The following is a 24,315-nucleotide window of genomic DNA, read 5'->3' on the forward strand; positions in this document are numbered from 1 at the left end:
TTCTGGCCCCTCAGTTTGGGAAGGACATTGAGACACTCGAGTGCATCCAGAGGAGGCAACGAGGCCGGTGAGGGGCTGGGAACACAAACCCTGTGAGGAACGGCTGAGGGAGCTGGGGTTGTTTAACCTGGAGAAAAGGAGACTCAGGGGTGACCTTATCACTCTCTACAACTTCCTGAAAGGTGTTTGTGGTCAGGTGGGGGTCGGTCTCTTTCTCCAGGCAGCAACTGACAGAATGAGAGGAAACAGTCTTAAGCTGCACCAAGGGAAATATAGGTTGGATATTAGGAAAAGGTTTTTCAGAAAGGGTGATAAAGTATTGGAATGGTTTGCCCTGGGAGGTGGTGGAGTCACCATCCCTGGATGTGTTTAAAAAAAGACTGGATGTGGCACTCAGTGCCATGGTCCAGTTGAGGTGTTAGGGCTGGGTTGGACTCGATGATCTTGGAGGTCTCTTCCAACCTCGTCATTCTGTGATTCTTTTTGCATATCCTTGTGGCAGAGGCATGGGTCTCAGACAGGGAGGAGCAAAGCATCATTCATCTGTTTGTGAAATCAGCTTTCTTACTGTGATACAGAAGCTACTCTGCTGAAGCCAGTAGATGTTTTATATTTAAATAAACAAAACACCAGTAGGACCCAGTTTGTCTTCTGTCACCGCACAGAGACACTCATGCTATCCTGTTTCTACCCATTGGAATTCCATTGACATGTAGAGAAATTCAGGTTACAAACAGGCATTTGAGATGATAAGCACCATTCTTTATGCAGTTTTAGTGAACCACTTGAAATGCAAACACAGAGCTTGACAAGGCATGAAATATTTCTTGTTTTTCTAATTTTGTGTGTGTTAGATCAGATTTTTGCTGATTTTTAAAAAAAGAGTTTTTAAGTGTATAAGCATTAGATTAACTTCTACAGACTTCATTAAATCCTATTGATTTCAGTGTTACCCATGTTTAAGTCATGCATGCTGTGTAGTGCTGCTCTGAACAGCAAGGCATTCATAAACCAAGGTCTGGATTTGTCTGTGTGGTTTAGAAACACATTTGGCAGCAGTCATAGCCAAGCCAAGAATTCTCTGCAGTGAGTGGCCCACACTGGTTGCAGTTTGTCATGTTAATTGTGCTGTTACCAGAATCATATGTGCAAGCTGAGTAACTGATTTACTCGGGCAAGTGTTGGAGCTGTGCATGAAAAATAAGGAGCTGCTTACTTAAAGGAATGTATGTTTCAGCTAAAAACTTAATCTGAAAAATAAAAAACATGTGTTTTGACAACATGAATGTCACAAATAAGGGCAAGTAATTTCTGAAAAAAATATTCAGGCATTAGATATTACCATTTTGTCTGATACTATTGTCAGTTTCTAGTTACAGAAGTTGGTCAAGGACATTTATTATCTTCAAAAAAAAAGAGTAAGAAGTGTTGTGCAGATGAAATTATCTGAAAATTAATACCCAGTTGCCCTAGTCAGGCTTACTAATCTCTTCAGAGATATATTCAGTGACTACTAATACACTAATTTGGGAAGCAAAGTCACTTTTTCAGAGATAATTCTCTAATGTGAGTTATGGGTATGATGTATTTTTACCCCCTTCTAGTAACTTTGAGGTGGGAGAGGCTTTATGCACTCTCTTGAAGTTGTGAGTAATTGAAGTATTTTGTTGAGCAAAAAAGAAATATGCAATTCTGAAAGATCTACAATGATTTATTTTAAAAATTAACTTTGAGGTCCTAGATCAGAATTACTGTAATAACTGAGTAAGGCAGTTTCATTTTCCTGAGCATGTTTATGTGAGTGCATAATTTACAAAGAATTGCAAAAAGTAAACAGAAAGAGAGAGATGTGAGCTGCAGCTGACCCTGAGGGAGAGAAGTATTGTGGAACTTGGTGTTGTGGTGTGTAAGCACCAAAGGCAGCCAGGTTCAGGTGAAGGAGGCAGCGTAGAGGAAAGCTTCTTTCACCACATGCAAGTCTTGTTAGAAAGCTGGCACTGGGGGGGATGTAAGAAACGATCTGAAGATGGGAAATGTGTTCTGCAATCAGCAGTGTAAGAGGATCTAATAAAGGTTTGTGGAGCTGAATACATTATGTAATCATTTCTGGGCTGCTGCACACATTACTTGCTGTGCCTGAGCAAATTGAATTTTAAGGAGATCTGGAGTCAGAATAAATAGGGGGCTGTATGTTACTTGGAAGAGAGGGCAGAAACAAGGCCATTCAGGCAGATGGTTAGCATAGTTTGTTTCAGATGCAGGTGTTTCTGTGCATAATTTTAGACTTCAGAGAGATGAAAAAAAGTTCAGAAATTGGGAGGCAAAGCAGAGAAAAAGAATGTAAGACTTGTACTCAATGCTGTTTTAATGAAAAACATAGCTAGGAGTGTTGGAAAACCAAAGAGAATTGCTAGAGATAGTCCATTAAGAAAACTCAGGGATTTCCATCGTTGGCCACAAATGAAGAGGAATTAGTTAGGTGGGAACCAGGCAGCGCAATCTTCTGGTTAGGACTCCACCAAACAGTGTTTGGTAGTCAATAAATAGATCATTAATGTTAAAATTCTAGAAGAGAAGGAATAGAGGGGACAGCATGTGGTAGTCACCCATGTCCTCAAAAGTGGGCAGCTTAGTGCAGAGGAACTGTCCCAGTCTGAGGGGTCCTGCCAAAGCAGTTCTGAGGGAGCTGTGTGCAGTGAGATAACAGAGATAAAATTAAAAACAACCCCCAGCATTACAGACCCATAATGAATTTGTTGGATGTGTTTTTCATTTGCTGTATTTATGCAACAATTAAAAAATAATAATTCAGAATGATTGAGTCATGCTTGGATACCACCAAACAGCAAGCAGTGGCTTGGAAGATTGGCTTCTGGCTTTTGCACAAGCATAAGGCATGCTAACAGCATGTGCATTTCACCAGAAATTCTTTCTTCCACTCTCCCACACTTGAAAAAAAGAAAAAACAAACAACCAATTATAAACCCAAACCACCCATTCACATTTCAATTCCTTGTGTTATTTTTACAGGAAGTTTAATTTGTCCTGAAGTTTAAGTGAGACTTAAAATGTGGTGTTTGTCACCTTATTTTGGAGGAAAAAGGTAGTTCTTGCCGACCTTGAAAATAGGTACTCAGATGTATTGTCAAATAAAAGGCTGTAGGATACCTCCTTGAAGTTAATGGGAACTGAGAGTAAATTGTCACATCTGACCCCAAAAAAAGCATTTAAAATGATCCAACTGAAATCAATAATCATAAGACCAGAGTTGGTTTTTTTTTTGTTTTTTTTTTTTCTGATTATCTCTTGAATGAATTGATGAATTGGTCAATAAAGTGAAAAGGAAAGTTTAGTTATAGTTTATTCTGTGGCATAGATGACTGAAGTCTTGAAGTAAAGATGAAAATTGCTGTGTTTAGGTTTTTTTTCCTATGTCAGTCCACATTCCTACCCAATGGGAGTCCAGCTTAACAGCTTTCAGAGAGTAATCCTTGGAGATGTGGTAGGTCTGTTTTGATACTGATTCAACAGTAAATTAGCAGTCTCATTTTGAGTGGCACTTATGTGGTATGATTTTAGCTTATTATTATATAGGTATAATATATTTATTATATAGGTATTTATTATATATTTATTATATAGGTATATACATATTTATTATATAGGTATATATCTATATAGGTATAAATTTAGCTTAATTTTAACTTTACAACAGTTGCTATTATAAAGAGTAGAATGTTTTTCCTGATTTTTTGGCCGCCCTTTTCAGTCTCTTCTGGATTTCACTGCCCTATGTTTGTAAGAGTGTGACTTTCTCATCCTGGTGTAACTCTTCTGTCTACGTTTCCTTCTTCCCTAGCAGGGGAGCAAGTGTTACATAACAGGCTGAAATCCAGAGGCATGGGTTATTTCAGTCATTGTAAATGTGGTCACTTGGAAGGAAATGATGATTTATTGGTTGTGGTGGAAATTTTAAATTTTAAAGAGGTGAAAAGTAGTAATTGGGAGACTTTTTCTTCTCCATTGCTTGTGAGTCTACTTGTTTTCAAAAAAATGCAGAAACTCCACTTGTCTATGTGTGGATGGAATGACTGAAGTATTCTGTTCTGTTGAATCTGGAGCTTTGCAAGAAAACAAGTAGAGTGGAGAATTAAAACACCCAGCCACATCAGCACATGCAGTGTGTGCTCAGACTCATGCCAAACAGCTGAAATAGTTGTCTGCTATTAAAAGGAATGCTGGAAGTCTGGCTTCAGCTTATTTTTGTACCTGAGTCTGGTTGTTGCCAGTGTTCAAATAGAGCTCGTTGGGAGTCAGTGCATGTATCTGCTGCCTTGTATGGGCAGCTTCTCCTTTGAATAAGGCTTTTCATGCTGGAGATGGCAGAGCTGGAGCTGACCCACCCCTCTGGGCCTGATCACTCTGGTAGGGGTCAGTGGGGACCCCAGCCAGGCATGCAGACTTGGCTGAACCATCTGATTCTTTAGTCCTGAGCACCCTGCAAAGCCCTGATAAAGTTGATAGGAAGATACACAAGTTTTTTCCTGTGGGTGGCTTGATTCCTCACAGGAAATGCCATCAGATTTATCTGTGGTGTTGGCTGAGCTACAGATGCTGTTAAGCCTGCTGCAAAGCTTTTTTCTCCTGTATATAGAAATCCTTCACTTGTAATATTGTACTGAATTTCAGCTGTGTCTAAATAAGATTCATAATGCTGAAGTAGTCCAAGTTCATAGAATGTACTCTAATAAACAGGTTTTCTTCAAGAACGGTGTTTGGCAGCAAACAAAGGTTTCCAAATACCCATTTAATGTGCAAAAACCCCAGCGTTCTATGATGACTTTGACTTTATGGATAGTGGTTTGCTAGTCATTAGAAAGCTTTCCTTGGAGTAACAGGGATTTTTGTCTTCAAGTATGAGATTTTTTTTCTTCTCTATCTGAGCTGCTGTTAATGTACAATCTGTGCAATTGAAGGAGGCTTTAAAAAATTCAGCTAAACTAAAGTTGCCACAGGTTCAGCTACTGAACTGTTATATTTTACACCAAAGTGATCCCATGATATTTCTTGTTTCTTAAAAAGAGCTGATTTAGATAAGAGTATCCCACTTCACAATATGGATCTTCTCTAAAGCACAGTTGAAAATTCAAGCAAGTTTTCAAAAATGTATAGCAATTTCTTTTTTTCCACTGTAGTTTTCATCACCACTTTTGTTTTCCCCTGGTTGCTTTTAAGACTTTAAGTTGGTCTTCATAGTTCTCAGTTTGCCACCATCACCTCTGATTAGACCTGGGTCTGTGATGCCAGGAAGATAAGAATCTCAGCATCTAAATGAACTCTTAACAAAGGAGATCCTTTTTTCCTGTTTATGGCCACAGTGACTAAAAAAGCAGTAAGTGTTTCCAAGTACAATGTTCTGGAAGTGTCTCATGATGGATCTGTTGCTCTTCAGTCAGTCCTGTCCATTACCCAAAGACATCCTGAAACATACCCTTTTAGTAGTCTGAGAAGCTTCTTTCCCTTACATTTCCATTGAAAGGTGTTTCTTAACAGGAATCTCACTTCTTTGTTTCCAGACAGTGTTTGTTGGGGGAAAAAAAAATAAAATAAAATCTTGCATTTCTGTTGCCTTTTAAGATTCCTTAACAATTGTTTGGAAAGAGACTTCACCATCATACTAGGAAGACCTATCAGGAGCAGAGTATCAGAAGTATCAGGAACAGAGCTGTAGGTTTAAAACAAGGTTTTACGGTCTCAGGATATATCATTGGTTACACTTATATACTAAGCCTAAACAAAAAACATGCCTGCTAATAAAGGGAGTCCTAAAACTGGAGCAAACTCCTGTGCTAACAGTTACTTCTCTGCATATCTTTGTGGGAATTGTCAGTTCTGGATGCTTTGAAACTTATAGAGAAGTCTTTTAGAACGTCACAAATGTATTTGGATAGTTTTTCCACAAGCAAAACTATTATCTTGTTTCTTTTTAAGTTTTTTTTAATTCAACCCTGTTGAACAGCTTGGCTAGAAGGCAAATTACATTTTTGAGTGTGTTCTGGCAGATTTCTGTTAAATTATCTACTTGATATATCCAGTTTTATGATAGAGCCCCTTGTTGTCAGATTAACATTGCAGCTGGATCTTGTTAGTTACTTGCAAATTCTAAATGATACTGTTACTTTATAAAATGACCTTTAAGCTGGGGTAAATAGATAGATCCTGGTTATAGGGAATTCAAGTTATGCTGCTATTTTGTGTCTATCTTGCTTTAGCAGAGAGCTCAGCAGGGTTGTGTATCTGCATTCTGTCATATAATGATAAACAACATTTTAGACCATAGTAAATACTGCATTTTTCCAGTGGGATTAAAATGTAGGTTTAATAATAGAAAAGCATTTCTAATGCAAAAGACATAGAAATGCTGTTTAAAATTCTTATCTGTCAAATGTTTTTCAGTTATGCAGGAAAATATTCCTGTTGGCTAATCCTACATCAGCAAAAATATATTTGTGCATGAATTCTTATATTTCTTCAAAAGCAATGCTTTTATTATTTTTGATTGAAGCTTTGGAAGTTTTTTTTTTTATTAATTTTGTTAGTGTCATATTGAGAGAGGTACCAAAAAATGGCTTTCTATTATTTCTTGGAGTTCTGCATTTATTTTCTGCATATAACATAGACAGTACTACTATTTGTTAGGTAGTTGCTGCTTATTTCAAAGTAAAGCACTGTCAGCTGTGACTGGAGTGGAAAGATAATGAGTATTCCTGTATTTGCAGCTATATGCCAGCCAGGGTGCAAACATGGTGAATGCATTGGGCCAAACAAGTGTAAATGCCACCCAGGATACACTGGAAAAACTTGCAACCAAGGTAAGAAAGAATTTATTTTTGAAATCATGGAATTATTGTTGAGCTCTCTACCCACCCCCACCGGTGCTGTGTGTGTCCTCTGTGTTTACAGAGTAATGAACTCATGTACCAGGTCTGTTGCTGCTGCAGCAAGTTTGACATTTGGACTGACATTTGTAGAGAGATTGATGTCTGCAGTAGGATGATACAAGGGAAAAGTTGCTTTCATTCAGAAGCAATCAGTGAGATTAATACATGGATGTAGTTACCTGCTCTCCATAATTGGAAACAAATTGTTTAAACCTTATGGTCAGGATTGTTGTTTTTCATGAAGTCACAATTTTCAGATTTGAATAGTGAAATAATATTTGTTTAATTAAAAACCTCATAATTCAAACATTCTCATTTTAGTGTTTCTAATCCTGAACTAACCAGATTGCATTAAACTACTAAAGGGTTGGTGTAAAGATGAAGCTTCTCTTACTGAATTATCAAGTTTCATTATTTGGGGTTTTTTTTCCCCTCAAAAGTTTTGTCCAAAGCATGTACTGGTATAAAGATCATAGAGTACAAACAATTAAGGAATTATAATATGTGATTTTTGGATTTTGATGGCTAAGACATGTTCACATACAATAATATCTCAATTATATCTCTTTTGCAGTTGTCTTAGCCTACAGGAAAAATTGTGCATTTTCTGAGTGCTGAGGAAGTATGGTAGAAAAGTGTGATATTTGGAATGATTTTCTTCTTCAAGGATTTACCCTGATGTTGCTGAATTTCTTATGATGTGTTAGACTGAGTTATTTTCTTTAAAAATAGATACAAATTTATTTTCAGGTATACTAATCCTTCCCAAACTGATGTGGAAATGTGTGTTATGTTTTTCAGTTTTCTCAAAGGTTTCAGGGATCTCTTACATTATCTTGTCTTGTTGGTTTTTTTTGGTTTTTTTTTCCCTTACTTTGGGCTGACATTTTAAAGGATGTGTTATGATTTTATTCTACACATGTTTTAACCAGTCCAAAACTTTTTTAGAGCACAGTGCAGTGAACTAACAGTTATATGTATGTGTAACAGTTTTTATGTGTAATAAATAGCTTAGCAATATGAAAAGAATGCTTTGTAAATTGCTGGAGGCTTCAGTCTTGACTTAAACTATTTACTTGCCACTAAATGCTAAGGAAGGAAAAAATGTGATGGGTTATCAAAGGAAGCATTTGGGCAGGATGGATGAAATATCCTTGCATGGTGTTGGTGACAAAGCTGCCTTGGCAGATGTACATGATGTTTCTGAGATGCCACCTGACTGCGGTGCCCCAAATGTGCACCAGTTCAGGTGGTTACTGCTGCTCTACTACATGGTGAGACCCTTGAGCTGCTCCTGGGGTCATGATTTGTGTTCTTGACGTGTGCTGGTTCAGTGTTTGGATGAGACTTGAAAGTGCACAGTGAATGCAGAGTCTGCTTTTGCTGGGAGGAGGTTCAAATGGCACAGGATAAATGTGAGTTCTGTTGTTGTACCTGCCCTGTTCTGTCTGTGGCCCATTTTCTCAGTCCTGTTCTAGAGTAGTAACAGAAGTAAAAATGTTGGGAGAGGAAATGTTGGAGTTCCCTGCAGTGGTTCTAGGATGTAGGAATGGTTCTGGGCTGTGAAGTATGCTCATGTTTTTGGTGAAAGGCATTCTTTGTGTACAAGCTCTGATAAACAGGCTTTACATCTCATCTGTTCATGTGCCCCATGGATCAGGCTGTGCTCCTGGGACTGATCTGAGAGATCAACACAGCAGCTCACAGCAGAGCTGTTCAGCCCTGACCGTGTGATGGTGCCTGTCCTTTTCCAGTGGCACTGCAGCTGCTGTGACCATCCATACCTCGCTTTAGATCACTCAGAAGTTAAGAGTACCTGATACTTTTAACATTATGTTGCTACCATCAGCAATCAAATTGCAGTGACTGCACAAGAGCTAACCATGTGTTCTCCCTACAGCATTCATATCTCCTGAATGGCTTTAGTGTTTCCCTTCTGGCTTTTTGATCCCAGCTTTAAAGCTGTAAGCAGTGGAGAAGCAGAGAAACTTGAGAGAAAGTACCCTCTGTCACTTCTCTTAATTTATAGTGATAATAACAGAACTCATACTGTCAAAATGTGTTTATCAGAAAATTGGTAGCTGCTCTTGAAGAAAATACAAATACTATTCAGTAAGACAAAAAAAAGCAGTTGTAATTTTTGCTAGCAATCTAAAGCACATACAAGTAAACTTTCTTTAGGTGGGAAAGGTTTGTCTTTACCCAAAAAAATTCTAAGGCTGGTTTTCTGTAACTTTCTATTCTCTTACCCTGTTTGTTCTAGGAAAATGCTCCAAAGTTCACTGCTTGAAATTCTTGTCAGCACTTGATACATATGTATATTTATTAATTTATAAATAAGGTAGTACATATTGACATATTTTTATTATGCATTCTCCCTATCCTATGAAGATGTGCAGCTGTACACAAGTCCACCTGGTCAGAACAGTGAAGCTCTTGTATTCCACCCCCTGGATCATCATTTAAGAAATGTAGCAGCGAGGGGTGAGGTGGTCCTGTGTTTCAGGTGTTGTTTTCCTCCCTTCTGCACGTCTTCAAACAGGAGTGCAATTTCTTGCAAAGTGGGGGTGGAGGCTGATAGACCCATCAGTGTCTGGGATGTGAAAGCTGAACCTGCAGTACCCTTAGCATGCAGAGCAAATAGTTGGTTGTATTTCTTTGGTGCTGCTGTGTGTATTCTGAAAAGTTTTGACTCTCTACCACAGTCTTGGTTGTCACTTGCATTTGTTTCTTTCCTCAGCTCTTCTTTCAGAGCCTGCCTTTTTTTTCTTTTCTGAGTTCCTCTGTAAAGTGATAGTGATGGAAATTGTTTATCAGGTTAGATAAAGACAAAACTGTGATTTAGATAAAGTTGTAAGTTGTAGAAAATGAAGGTTAAAAAAATTCTTTATTTGGCAGCTGTTGATTAATCAGACTAAGTGAACATAACTCTTCAGGTGATAAAAATCTCTTATGAGGTTGACATGGTAGTGTGATTGCAATTGCTGGAAATGAAAGCTGATCTACTCTTTATAGTATGGTGATAACAGTTTAATTTTTCTACTTGATTCCTAGTCCTTGGCTTTCTATTATCAGAGTTGGGTAACTGTAGTATTGAGTATTTAACTTCAGTGTTGCCTGATCCAAGTTAGGTGAAGGGCAAAAAAAGGCAGGAAAAGTCTTGAATGCTGAAGTCTGCAGAAGCTAATTGAAAGAAAATAGCAGAGTGCATTGAATTTGCCTGGAAATAAGTGACCCATTGTTGGGTGTGCACTGAAGTCGGTCCAAGACCACGTGTGGTGCAGTGTAGCAGTCAAAGGAGTCGCGTCCAGGTTTGCCAGCATAACACTCTTGTCCTTTCCTTGCACTCACATTTAATTTCATTTTTTTAGGTAGAAAATACTTGTCCTCAGCAGCTTGTGTTTGTTATAAATCTGCTTTCCATAGTGGCCAAAACAGTCAGGCTGCTTTTACGTACCCTACTGCCTTGTGTTACTCTGAAATCAAAAATGCTGGTTTTGCACTGGCTGTGCAAGTGTAGGGAATGTGGGAAATTATAAGACTGAACAATGAAATTCTCAAATGCAGGGCAATGAGTGGCCATTCCCACAAAGAAATTAAAAGGATTTGTTAAACTTTTTAGTAGTGCTGCACTTTATGCTGTTCTCATAGTACATTACTAATGGCTGCCTATTTGTCAGTACTAGAGTTTTTATTTCTGTAATAAGAATACTTTGTATCAAATGGTGGTGTAGAATTCAGAGTCCTATTGAAGGATCCAGTATTTTAAGCTCACAATATAATCTATACTCTATGCAGGGTGATATACTGAGAACAGTCATAAATTCTTATTTTCAGCTTTGAGTCTGTGGTCATAACTCTGGAAATAAGTGCACAACAGTTCTTAAGTCATCAGGTGTATCTAAACTTAGGAGCTGAAGTGCAGTGGAATTTAAACACTAGAACTTAACACAAGGCACTGTTAAAATCCTGCCCTGTCAACTTAATTTCAGTGCTACTTTTCCTTATTCTGTCCCTACTTCTAGTTAAGTATTTTATACTTCGCTCTGTTATGCCTTTATTTTATAAAGCGATGCTTTTTGTAGAAAAGAGGAAGAATATTTATTAAATAAATAAAACCAGGTATTTTAGACTAAGAGAACTTTTTTTCCCCTCTTACTTCAAAATGATGGTTGTCAGTGAACCTCAGTATATTCAATACTATGGGTTCCTCGGGGATACATTTATGAATTGAAATCAAATGCTAACAGAGTTTATGAATGTAACAATGACTTTTTTAACAGGCACATTGCATGTGTAATAAATATGTTAATACAGCTATAATGTCTGTCAGGAACTGCCTACTTGTGGTATGTTTCACAGAAAAGGAAAACAGCTTCTATTTTTTGTTCTGCCAAGAGAAGTTTGCCTTTCAAAATGTGAGCTTTCATCTGCTTATTATTGGAGATTCTTATGTAAAGCTTTTTTTTCACACAAAGGTTTCCACAATGAAAACTTGTCCTTGCCCTCCAGCATAATCATCTGCTGCATTTCCGTTTGGCCTAGGCATATAGCTATAGTCACAACTCCTAGCAGAAGATCCTTCGTTCAAAGGACAAACTGTACTTTCTCTCAAACCCAGCAGGTACTTTCTTGTGAGTGTGGTACTGGTGCCTGCTGTGAGAAGTATATTCTCCTTCCAGCTGCTGAAACCTTTTCCAGCTCCCAAAGACTGAGAGCTGAAAAGGGGCGCTGTCTCTGCAAGAAGGAAGACTGCAGAGGTGGTCATCACTCCTTTATCATACACAGGTCCATCCAACCCTTATTTTGGCAATCTTACCCCACTGAAGTCCTGCTTAGGCTCACCTGATCTTCGTCACCACTTGAGGAGAAAATATTCCCCATCAGGTTTCCTGGAAACCTTCTGTTCAGCCTACCACAGGAAGATATGGAAAATTACATCCCATACCACCACCCTCTTGCAGAAGAGGGGAGCAGGAAGTATTCTTATCTTTAAACATGCTGTTCTTCCTGAGACCTTGGAAAATGAAGTAAGGGGAAGGGTTCTGGGGAGGGCCGTGTCTGCATGATGCTTGCTATTCCTTGACCCCATGAAGATGGAAACAAAGTAGATCAGAAGACAGCAAGTTTTATGATACTGTTAGGAGCCCTCAGGAACAGCAGTGACATAACAAACATCCTCGCAGCTGAGTTTGGGTTATATCAGTGACTTGTAGTGTGATGCATGTATTTTTCTCTGGATGGCTTTGTGTTTTACCAGTCAAAATGAAAAGGAATATATTTCTCAGTTTTAGAATGTCATTTAAAAATATTTTTCCTGAAAAGAGTAAGGTGAGGAATGTTGCTCTCAAAAAGTAAGGGATTACAGAGTTTCAGGACAAATTTTAAACCCAAACATTAGGAACTTGTAAAATTCCAGGTGTAGTTGTCTAGAATCAATGTTTTCTCTAACTTCACCTCTACAGTGAATGTAGCTTTTCTCACTCCATTTAAGTCTTCTGCTTTACTCCTGGAAAACAGGCAATGTATTACTGACTTAATTGTAACCAGAGGCGTATTTATCTTTCTGGTTCAGCATCTTAACCCTGAGTCTTAGCCTCCAGTCCACAGGAGGCATCTGTCACCTCCTCAGCTGGCATTATATGAAATGGCTACTGTGTGTGTTTATCTACAACGTGGTGGGAGCCTCAAGGCTTACTCTTCTGCTACATGGATTGAATGTAGCATAATATAGATAATATTATATCTATGATATAATAATATAATACTATGATAAGATGGTGCTTAGTACTGGGAGATGACTCTGAAAACTTCTGGGAAAAATGGCAATTCTCTGTGAAAAACCTCCAGACAGTATGGTGCAATATTAGAGATGATGGTTGATAACTCATTTTTTTCAAGTTCTTGCTGGCTGGATTTGTGAATAGATTTACTATTTTCATCTTTGTTGTCATCTTTGTTCATTGCAATACAAATAACTAACAACAATATTAACTAACAAATTATTCTGGTTTGCTCAGACAAAATCAACACATATTCTTGGAGGAGAATTCTGAAGGAAATCATCTTTACTTCTTCTTTGAAGTTCTGTCTACTAATATGGAAACTGTAGGCTGAATATTTTCAGTTAAAGCCATGAAGCCTCTATTAAATTGTAAATCTGAAATGCTACCCCTCATGGATAGTCCTTGACAAATATAGCTGATGTCAGATACCTTCTTTGAGTATTTTCTAGATGATAAGGAATAAATTTTCTCTGTGAAATTATTTAAAGTAAGTTGGCATCAGCTTTCCTGCTTTCCTCTGCCACTAATTTTGAAGCATGATGGTGAATCCCTGAATTGCTATCAGAACCACTGGTAGTGATTGCAGAGTGATGTTTGCTTTCTCTCTCCTCCTCTTTCTTCCGAGTGCTGCCTGGTCCTGGACATGGCATCAACATGAACAGCGGCAAGATGTGAGCAGCCTGAGCATGTGTGTTGCCTAATGAAACAGTTGGCACTTCATCTAATGCTAATATTGTCATTTTGGAAAAGATATCTGTGAAAACAAGCCAAATAAGCTGCTTGGCTGGAGGGATGAGCGGGGCTTCGTGCAGGATGTTTTGGACACTTGCTATCAGCTGAACTACATATAAAAAGCTAATTACTGTATTTTTCCTTCCTTCTCTGGCAGCTTGAACTGTTAGTTTTGCCACGCATGCCTCGTGTGTTTTCTTTTCCCACCCTCTTCCCTTGTGCCCTTCATTTCAGATCTGAATGAGTGCGGACTAAAGCCGCGGCCGTGCAAACACCGGTGTATGAATACCTACGGCAGCTACAAGTGCTACTGTCTGAACGGCTACATGCTAATGCCAGATGGAACCTGCTCAAGTACGGCCAGCCTTGCTGCCTGCTCTTTCCCAGCTTCTCAAAATCCCTGCTCGAGTTTCCCCGGAAAACTTCCATGAAATGAAGAGGAGTCCCCAAGTAAAAGATTAATCTTGCTGGAAATTAGGCAGCAAGATGAGCTCCTTTTTGTTCTAGTTAAGGCTGAAAAAAAACAAGAGCAATTGTTTTGATTTTATTAGTTTTATTGAAATTTTCCCCCAAAGCATTCTTCAGTGCTGTAAATCACTGTTAATTTGCCTTTGAGGACAAGTGCTTGCAGTTTTCATTGCAGCAAGACACCTGCGTTTCTGCTGCCTTATGACCTTATGAATGTAAAATCTTTAATGCTGCAGATGTTGGTTGTTTGACTGGTGTAAAAATTGTACTATCATCTCTCTGGAGATCAGTTTCTCCATAAAAACAGTTACTCTGATTATCTGGAAAGAGGGAAGGGGAGAGAAATTACCTCCAGTTAGAGATATCCCATTTTAAAAATGGCAGTACTGTCTAGGAGAGTCTCTAGAACATATCAGGCTTTATATTCTGGGGACTGCATTCAATAACACAACATACTACAGCTGTGGTGGTTTTCTCTTGTTTTTTTTTTCTTAGAGATGTAGCTTGTGGACAGAAAAATTTTACTAGCAGATGTATTTCCTCTTTGAAGGATACCTATGAAACTCAACAAGCATTTTTCCCACTTTTATCATAAATATGTGATGTCTTATTTTGCCAAAGATTTCAGTCGTTTTCTGCTACTGATCATAGTCTTTACCTAAGTATGTTCAATGATTTTTCTCCAGATGCCCTTTCTTGCCTGATGGCAAACTGTCAGTATGGCTGTGACGTACTGAAAGGGGAGGTGCGCTGCCGCTGTCCCTCTCCAGGGCTGCAGCTCGGGCCTGATGGCAGGACTTGTGTAGGTAGGTGATCAAATGTAGATTTAATTTTATTTCACTTCAGAATGCTTTTATCCTTACACAGAATGCATTTCAATAGAGTTTATCAGATATGTGCTTAGAATGCACAGACAGGCAGTTTAAAGTTGTTAATAATGAGAATAGTAATAGGGCTGTTGCTCAGGTGCCCTCGTGTCAGAGATCACCAGTGTTTTCCTCCAGTCCTGCAGGTTTCACTGTCTGCCCAAAGCCAATACAGACTCCTTGGAATCCAAGTCCTTGGCTCTTGCCACTCCTGCTACTGGGTCATTTTAAACTATTGCTAACTCCAAAGTACCTGCCTGCATTAAAAAAGGGATGGGGAAATCACCTTTCCCTCATATCCAACAAGGTGGTAGTGTGTGGAGGCATAATTTGTAAAAATCATTTATATTATAGTGGGGCAAGGTGAAGGTCTGTGCATATTCCCACTATTAGTGGGATTGAATGTGCTGTCTTCCATACTGTGAAAACTCCAGGTTAAAATAAACACAGGAACTTGGAGTGTATAAAAGTGAAATGTTTTGTTCCCACATTTGTGAACATGGAAAAGGTGCTTATGGTTAATCAGACTCTACTATGGTCTGAAGAACAGTGTGACATGTGATTTCATCAGTCATTAACTATACATCCTGAGTGGGATATGATGCTCCAGTGATTTTATTATTTATGTCCTATGAAGTGCTACAATTCCATAACCAGTAACACCAAAAGAATGTAAGAGAATGGGGATATCCTAATCATCCCTTTGGGGGTCTTGGCTGTCTACAAGGTAGATGGTTCTCCAAGTGCCTGACCCATGCTGACCAAGAATTTGTTGGCAGAGAAAGGGACAGACTCTAGATCTTCTGATAAGAAGAGCAGGCTCCACAGCAAGTCAGAGGCTTTCTGAAGTGCATGATTGGCACATCTGTGTATGGGGAAAAAAAAAGGAAAGAACAGGATAAAAATCCCACCATTGTTACATGCTGAAGGTATTAAGTTGTGATAAATCCCATGGTGGATATTTTGGCAGAGAGATCTTTGGAAGATACATGTACCATGCCATAGTGAGCTGAGTGATTTTAAGTATAAATTCAAGAAATCTACACCAAATAGAGAAATTTGCTAGAAAAAATGCTTGCAGTGTTCTCCTAGTGTACATTTTTCTATTCAGAAAATCTTCATACTTTGAAATAAACAAAGTGTACTTTGATGCCAAAGACTTAACACTCAAACCAGTCCTATGAAGCTCTGAGTTCTTCAGTGCAGCTTTCAAAAAAACACTTTTTTTCCCCAGAAGGGCAAATAACTGTATACCCACATTTTAGTTGGGTGTGCATCATTCCAAATGACCTTGTTACCTATGTCTAAAATCTCCACAAGAATTTCAGAGCAGCCTTGTATAATACAGAGAAAATAGTTACAGTAAGAGATGTCTGCTCTTCCCTCATCGTAATATAATGTTCTCCCCTTTTTTGGTAAGAAGTGATTGTGACAGGCACCCTTTCTATGTTATTTCTCTATCAAGTTTGAGTTGCAGTAAAGAACTGAAGCTACTCAGGACTAAGGCTATGCTTTCTCCTCATGTTTGTACAAGCTTGCCACTGTTGGGGAAGTTGTCTCCAGCAAGGGTCTGGATAATGCTGCAGTACAAATAGAAGTGTAGGTGGTGGTAAGAAAGTGGAAGTGTGCATTGGCTCATGAAATCCTTGTTTGAGGAGAGTTTGAAAGACAGCTGGGAATGCATTGCCTATTTTTAGCACAGGTGGAAATTCCTCTGGGCATTATTCTATTCTTAGTTTAACACTTGCAGATCATTCTCTTGTTTAAAATGTTCCCTTCAGACAATCAGTAAAGAGCCACTAATTTGACTGTAAAGGAAAATAGTATAAACTAAATGACAAAAAAGTGAAAAAATAATTCAGCAAAGTATTTAGTGAAAATGTGGATTTAACAGCTAATTAATTGATTAATGACTCTTGAATCAATAAACCAATCAATCTTGCCAGGTTTTTGGATTGGGATTTTCATTTAATGAAATGAGCTGTATACACATTTCAGCTTCAAATGTTCTGAAGTTATGTGAGGGCTGAAAATATTTTTTTTTCACTATAAAATTAATTATTTCATTTTTGTGTATGTGTGTTTATAAAATTGAAAATACAGCCTTGTAAACTTAAAAATCATGCTGTTTTTAAATTATTCTCATAGTCATTTTGTACTTCAATTGGTAATATGGTCATACTAGCAGCAAGAGAGAGAAGCAATTCTCCTTCTCTGGTGGACACTGGCCATCACACTCACTAGGTGCTGACCATGTGCCTCATGTGCCTTTGGAGCAGCTCCCTGGTGCTGAGGTGAGGCTCCAGACCACCCCAGCATGCCCTGGTTTTTCATAGGAAGCAGCTATGAACCACAGCATGTTGCAGCAGGCAAAGAGAAACAGCTCTACACCTTCTGGTCCAGGTGTGGATTGACTTGAAGGAAGGCACAGGCACTGTACTGGGAGCTGCAGGAAGCTAATCACAAGCACTTGCACATCATCTTGTGCCTACTGATCAAAAAGTGGATTTCCCCTCAGCGATGAGTAGCCATGCACCTCTCATTGTGTGCAAGTGGGAGGCTGTTGCACTCTCCCATATTTTTGCATCAGTTTTGAGCAGTGTATTGATCAACAGTTCTGTCCTGTATCTCTAGGACATATAACTGCCTGCCACTCCACTGCTGCCATCATTTAACATCATTTTTGCCTTATGTGAATTTGCAAAGATGTGAATAAATATGAATATGTACAGAGGAAAAAGCATGACATGCTACATTTGGTTTTTGAAGATCATAATCCATGCCATGATGAAGTATATTCAGTGGCTAATCTTGTTCTTACTGAACTACTTTTTGAAGGTGTAGTTTAAAGATTAAAAACCCAACCAAAACCCACAAAGAACAAAACTAACTTCTAGTAATCAAGAGTCTTAAACTTTTAGCCTTGAAATACTTCAACAAAGGGTAGAAAATTGTGACTTGTTGATTAAATTATAAGAAACGTGGTGGAGTAAAACTTAGTAGCATATTCAAAGCCTAATATGTTAACAATAAATTCAAATCAAGAGACAGATTTATAGGAAGATTCAGGCATGTGGAGAGGTGCCCAGTATTGGCCTTGTTTTCTTTCTCATTGAGGCCTTTACTTCACCATTCCAGCAATGCTGTTGATGGAGAGAGAGCAGTCAGGCGGGCCAGGAGTGTGGGAGCTCAGGGGTTGAACCCCTGCTGTCGTCAGTAATTCTTCATGCAGAGTGGGACAGCGCCAGCAGGAGCTACTGGGACAGCCCATCTGGCTTTAAGCCACTTCTTTTGGATGTGGGAACACAGCTTGGAGAGAAGCTGAAGCTCCATCCCCCCCACCTCAGGTAGCTGCCCTAACCAGCCAGCAGCTTTGTGGTAACATTTCTTTCTGTGCAGTGGAAGAGACTCTGCCTTGTGCAGGCCTCTTTCACAAGAGCAGCAGGGCATCAATCACTCGGCTTTGTTTTGCACTCTTGACATCGGCAGCTGAAGTGCTCCTTTTGGGAAAAGAGCTGCGTGGAGAGCAGAATCTTGCTTTCCCATAGATGAAGAGGCTGATAGAGCTGCAGAGCAAAGCTTGAACTGTACCCTGCAGATAAGCAGCAGCCACGAGGAGCTGCGTGCGTCAGAAGCAGCCGTGCATGGCAGCTCTCTAGCTCAGTGGAGAATTAGTGTTTAAGGACTCGGCAGCCTCGGCTCGGTGTCCAAGCACTACAGAGTGAGTGGGAGCGCAAGCGGCTTTTGTGTGTCAGCCTGACCTCTCTGAGAGCTCCCCAGACAGGGAGAGCAGCAGTGGGTGAGCATCAGCTGCTCCCTGGGCATCTGCCTGTGACTCAGAGCTGAACCAGAGGGCACAGCCAGAAATGCTCACGTGTTACTGCTGGCTGACCAAGGGCCCTTATTAAAAATACTTTATATATATATATATATTAATTATAATTAATTATTATATTAATATACCAGACGGCCATTCTTTAGCTTTCCATTATGGGGAACCATTTAGACAGCATACATTGCATTTTAACTGTTATTAAGAATAATAGGGTCCTTTTGTTTCCACAGATATCGATGAATGTGCTGCTGGGAGGGTTCTCTGCCCACGATTTAGGCACTGTGTCAATACTTTTGGAAACTACATTTGCAGGTGCCATAAAGGCTTTGATCTGATGTACATCGGAGGCAAATACCAATGCCATGGTAATAAGCTGTTTCTCATGTGCATGTAATAGAGCTGCTTATTTGAAAATTAAATTAATGGCTCAGAAAGGAATGGTTTTGGATAATCACTGAAATGTTGAAGAAGTTGTTTTACACTGCGTCAATATTTTAAGAAAGGGTGGATTATAGAAGTAAACTGTGGAAGAGAAGGCATATATTTGGCCCACATTCTTGTAACTGGTTCTTGTATGGAAGCTAGTGGGAAAACAGAGTTGATGACCCCAGGAGTTCCTTTCCAAAGCTGTTTTTTCCTCAGGGTTCACTGTCACTGGCAGCTGTGGGCTTGGAGCAGTGTATGAGCTTAGGCTATGTCTGAGCTGTAACATTGGTGTGCTCCATAGCATGTCCCAAGATCCAAGATAAGAAAATGTGCCCACCCTAGCTCCTCCCAACCCAGACTGCCCAACTTCCCTTCCCCTGAAGACAGGTGGGGAAGAGGCAGGAGCTGGAAAATAACCTGTTTTTGTCTGGACATGAGACTGGAATGCAGCTGGTGTTTGCCCTTCAACAAAGATATTCCCAGGTTTTTCTGCTTTAAGTTTGAGTGTCTCACTCAACTGGTTATGATTCTTTCACTGAAAAAAGATCTTGTGGAGATAATGAGGCATTGCTTGACATTTGCTTAAGTATTTTTTTTTCAGAAAAATTTGTATTCAGAGTGCTGGAATTTAGAGATTTTTGCTTGCATCACTGAAAATAAATGTGGATGTGCCTTATGAAATGTTTCCAGCAGCTCCTACTTGATGTAGAAACTTCTATACAGGTGTATAATATAGGAAGAATTTTATGAAGCAAAACCAATTTAATATCTGTGTGATTAAGAACATGCATTTTCCTACACTGTTTTTTTTCTCATTCTGTCACCTGTAAGAAGTGGTTGTTAAAACTGTGATCTTAATGGTCTCAGCTGCAATCTACCTATGGCATGTCTGAAGCTGCTGCTAAGGTAAAAGCTGAACAATACCAAAATTGCCCAATAGTCCCTATTTTCCCTAATGTGTGTATCACCACATTGATTTCTGACTGTTTATTTTCCTTTTCCCACTGGCAAAAGTTTTAGTAGTATTTTTTTTCAAGTAATCAAAATTGTAATAATGTTTGGGGTTTTTTTGCAGGGATAAGCAGAAAGTCAGGTTTCTTGGAAGTCAATGTTTTTTTAATGTAAATTTTCTGTTGCAGATATAGATGAATGTTCCCTTGGCCACCATCAGTGTGGTAGTTTTTCACACTGCTACAACACTCCAGGATCCTACAAATGCAAATGTAAAGAAGGGTACAGAGACAATGGAACAAACTGCACACGTATGTAATACTCCTTTTAAAACAGATTCTGAAGGCTTATGTGAACTGAAAACCATTTTGTAAACTTTAAGGTACAACACTATCAGGCTTGGTTTCTCTTCACTATTTTTAATACTAAATAAGGGACAAGGGAATGTAGTTGGAGTTTTCTAGGTCTTAGCATGCCTTGGTAAAAATATCTTTCCCTGAGACATTTTCATAATTAGAAAGAAATTCACCTCTCCCTATTCACAGCTTGATTGTAGAGATTGCTTCAGGATGAGAACAACTGAATAAGCAGGGTAGGTCTGATCAAACACTATTACTCATACCCTGTTGTTATGTACACTCCACAACTGGCCCATTTCAGCAGCTCACCCCATCCACTCCCTGCTGCTTCCCAGATGTGAGAAGAACCAGGAAGAAGGATTTCTCTGGAAGGATTTGCTGTTGGAAAATTCCCTTGGCCACCTTTCTCTTGGAGAAGCAGCTGCCCCCTTGGTACAGAATAAGGTGTTGGAGCTCTCCCATGTTTGACATCCCACAGGACTGTGCAGCTCTGTGAGTCTGCTGGATCTTTTTGATCCTGCATTCCTTTGTGGAATCTGGTCTTTGGTGACTCACTGATCTCTTTAAAGAGCAGCACCATTTTTTCCCTTCGGCTGTAGCTGTCATGGTTAAAGGTGTTCTAGCACATCCTGAGTGCTTGCAAGCGTATGTGCACACATTTCATGTGTGTTACTGGGACATGATGCTAAGGGGTGTTTTCTCTTTTAATATGCTATAAATGTCAAACCTGCAGGGTATTCAAAGGGATAGTAATAAAAAAGTGCCCAGAGGGAAAACCTTTTTACCTGCTATCATCAAACAATTCACTGATTAACCATCAGTAATTCTTCTTTTTAAATGTGTTTTTTACTTGAAACGCTTGTACACAAAATATGTGACTGGAGTTCTTACTGAGACTTTTAAGATTTCCAGTGAGATATAAAAGGCTTATTAACCAATAGAAAACAACAAAGTATATTTTTGTGTTTCATGTCTTCAGAAACTCTCCATGTGATATTAAGTTGAAATTTGTTGTCCTTTATGAAACATTGGAGGAGATGGTGCTGTGGGCACTGTCAGTGGGGTGAAAGTGATGCTCAGTCCAGCACATCATTTTTATGAAGGCTGAAAAATGTCATTTACTTAGTTTCCTGATGTTTAGCAAAGGGAAGGATCTAAATGATGGCTGGCTTGGTTCAGTCTCTGAAATGATTACTGCTTATTGACAAGGAGAAATGTTTAGAAGGAAAGGTCTGCAAGAACTTTGTTAAGCCAAAGGTATCTGACCGTCTGTGGTCAAAATGGTTGTTACTTCAGGGTCTTACTAAACTTGCTTCCACTCCTGATTACAAACTTGTCCAGTTTAGAGGGCTGCTTAACCCATGGCTTTCTGCCCATGCTTTTTTAACCAGCAGTGCTTTTGTGTAAGTTTTACCAACTCTGAAACAGACTTGATGCTTGAGAGGAGGTGGGATGGAAATGTCTTGACCTTCAGTCATTCTAAATTATCTCTAAACTGCTGCAGTGCCAAGTACGACTTAGAGGAATGTGATAATTTAGCAGTGCTGATGCTAAAGTATGTTTCTAACTAAGGGGAACCTTCAGAGGAAAAAAAAAAATTTCATCCAAGTCTCTCTGTGTCATAATAATTGTTTACTTTCTGGAGTGAGTGGCTGAGATGTCCAGTTTGGTCCCATTTTCATTCTCATTGCAATTATTCCTATTGTTATGATTCAACCACCTGCTCCATATCATATATTCAAGGCCAATTGCACTCTCCCTGAGGGAGGACAAGTAGGATTGTTGATGCTGAAGGCACAACTCCTCAGTCCACTGCACGTACCTGCTTTTGTTACAGAAAGGCCAGTGACCAGGCCGACGGCTCGGCCGACATCTGGGCCGACAACTCGTCCTGCACCCCTGCCAACAACTCGTCCTGCACCTCTGCCAACAACTCGTCCTGCACCTGTGCCAACAACTCGTCCTGCACCTGTGCCAACTCAGCCTGCACCCAGGACAACCACTCGACTGACACCCAGGACAACCACGAGGTACGTGCCAGTGACAACAAGGCCGGTCATGACATCCGTGACGAAGCCTCCACCTCCAACAACGCCTCAGCCTACAACGGTAAGACCCACACTGCCACCACAAAGAACTCCTCCGGTAACAACTGAGGAGCCTTCATATGTTCCCACTGAAACTACGTCTTCCCAAGGAGTTATAGATGACAACAGGATCCAGCCAGATCCTCAGAAACCCCGAGGAGATGTGTTCAGTAAGTAATTTTCCATATGCCTTTGTTTATCAGATCTGTAGGTGAAAACATGCACTATACTCTTTGAGTTTTTTGGAACACTATACCATTGAGAACAGAGAAATGAAACTGACAGTGGTTACATGGTAAAGCTGCACAAGTAGTTGATTTTATTACCTAATAAAAGTTTGGGACAGAAGTTCTGAATCAATTAATCAAACAAGTGGTCATTTTTTCCTCCTGAACTTATTGAGTATATTGTCATGTAGAAGTACTTAATTATGCTTTCAGATGAAGGTTCTAAGGAAATTAAAGGGGTCCTATTGAGAAGTATTTAACTGCAACATAACTCATAAAGCAGACAATGGATTTAAATTCAGAAAGTTGGGAGTTCCTCTTAAACAAAGTATTACCATAGCTTTAAGAATGGTAAAGAAATGGGATCATGCCTGATTACCTAAAGACTTCTACATGACCTATTTTGTATGGGTTCAAATAGTCTCAGATGTTCATGACTAAACAATGGGGAAAATGCATAAAAATAGCATAGAGGGTAATTTTATGGACTGTGTCTGTGGATAGGGACACATGAAAAGCTGGAAATAGTAAAGATTCTCATAGCATGAACACATGTAACTTTTAAGAGCTCCTCTGAAATCTACAGCAGCATTGTGCCAGCTTTAGTGCATACCACAGGAGACATTACTGGCACTTACAGAGCTGTGCATATCTGCCAAGAAATACTCAACACCCGATTTCATCTTTAGTTCTGCGGCTAATTTTGGAGATGGGGAGGGTGTGTTGGATCAGCTCTTCAGCTTGCTCTACGATAAAGCTGCTGAAGCAATGCAGTAGGAGGAAAAGTTTGCTGTCTCAGAGCAGGTGCACAAGCAATGAGGGAGTTTTTTTCTGGTTGCTTTGGCATCTGTGTGGTAATTTCTTTATTGGTTTTGTTGTTCTAGGTCATTACTCGGTGAAATACTTTGTTCCTTGTAAAAAGGTTTTCCCTGTGACATTTTATCTGTTGGAGAGAGTTAGAAAATGGAGAGTGAAGCTGACAAAAGTTAGAAGACAAATCCTGGTACTGCTTAGTAGAGTGTATTTTTGGCATCATAATTGGTTAAAAATACAGAGCTATGTTTAAGTGAAATTCTAAAAGGAAATATAATAAAGATATATGAAGCTTAATCTAATGGGAACCAACAGTTAAAAACATAGTTTTGTGGAAATTATTGCAGACTCCAACATTGTGCTTCTCAGGTGTCTGTCTCATGTTGCAAGTGTTCTTTGGAATACTAGAGCAGAGGGATAGTTTTCAGCTATTTTCATGACAATCCTCTGTGTAAAACTTTATTATTTACAATTAATCTTTCTGTACTGTCCCTAGAGCTAATGCTTTCAATACATGTGCTTCAGATACAGGAGTTTGGAAAATAGGAATGTAAAAAGCCTTCTAAGTTTGGCATGGTCTGATTGCAGCTTAAATTATGGTACATAGAACAAACACAGGACCTTTGCAAAGTGTTTATGAGCTATTGGTTTAGGTCAGCTGCCACACTCTGAGGTTTGTGATATACACACATAGCTTCAAAGGCTTCAGTGCACAGCACGACAGAAAGTTGTCAAGCACCAACTGTTCCTGGCCTCAGCAGGTAATACAGGGACAAATAGTCCTCAGATCAAGTCAGCAGATGTCTGTCTTCAGTCCCATATAA

General features: G+C 39.3%; 1 protein-coding gene across 3 annotated transcripts in view; it reads left to right on the forward strand.

Annotated features, from left to right (window-relative positions):
• The window catches only part of NPNT (nephronectin), a 48,649-nt gene that overhangs the window by 10,487 nt on the left and 13,847 nt on the right, over positions 1-24,315 (forward strand). For 2 of the 3 annotated variants that reach the window (XM_015623943.3, XM_015623944.3), the window contains 6 exons: positions 6,780-6,872; positions 13,694-13,813; positions 14,614-14,733; positions 18,859-18,993; positions 20,194-20,316; positions 22,202-22,621. In XM_015623943.3, coding sequence (XP_015479429.1) covers positions 6,780-6,872; positions 13,694-13,813; positions 14,614-14,733; positions 18,859-18,993; positions 20,194-20,316; positions 22,202-22,621 — 1,011 coding nt within the window. The remainder of the gene's footprint in view (positions 1-6,779; positions 6,873-13,693; positions 13,814-14,613; positions 14,734-18,858; positions 18,994-20,193; positions 20,317-22,201; positions 22,622-24,315) is intronic. The other variant, XM_015623945.3, reaches the window with a different exon arrangement.

Source organism: Parus major, chromosome 4, assembly GCF_001522545.3.
Source record: "Parus major isolate Abel chromosome 4, Parus_major1.1, whole genome shotgun sequence".
Taxonomy (NCBI): domain Eukaryota; kingdom Metazoa; phylum Chordata; class Aves; order Passeriformes; family Paridae; genus Parus; species Parus major.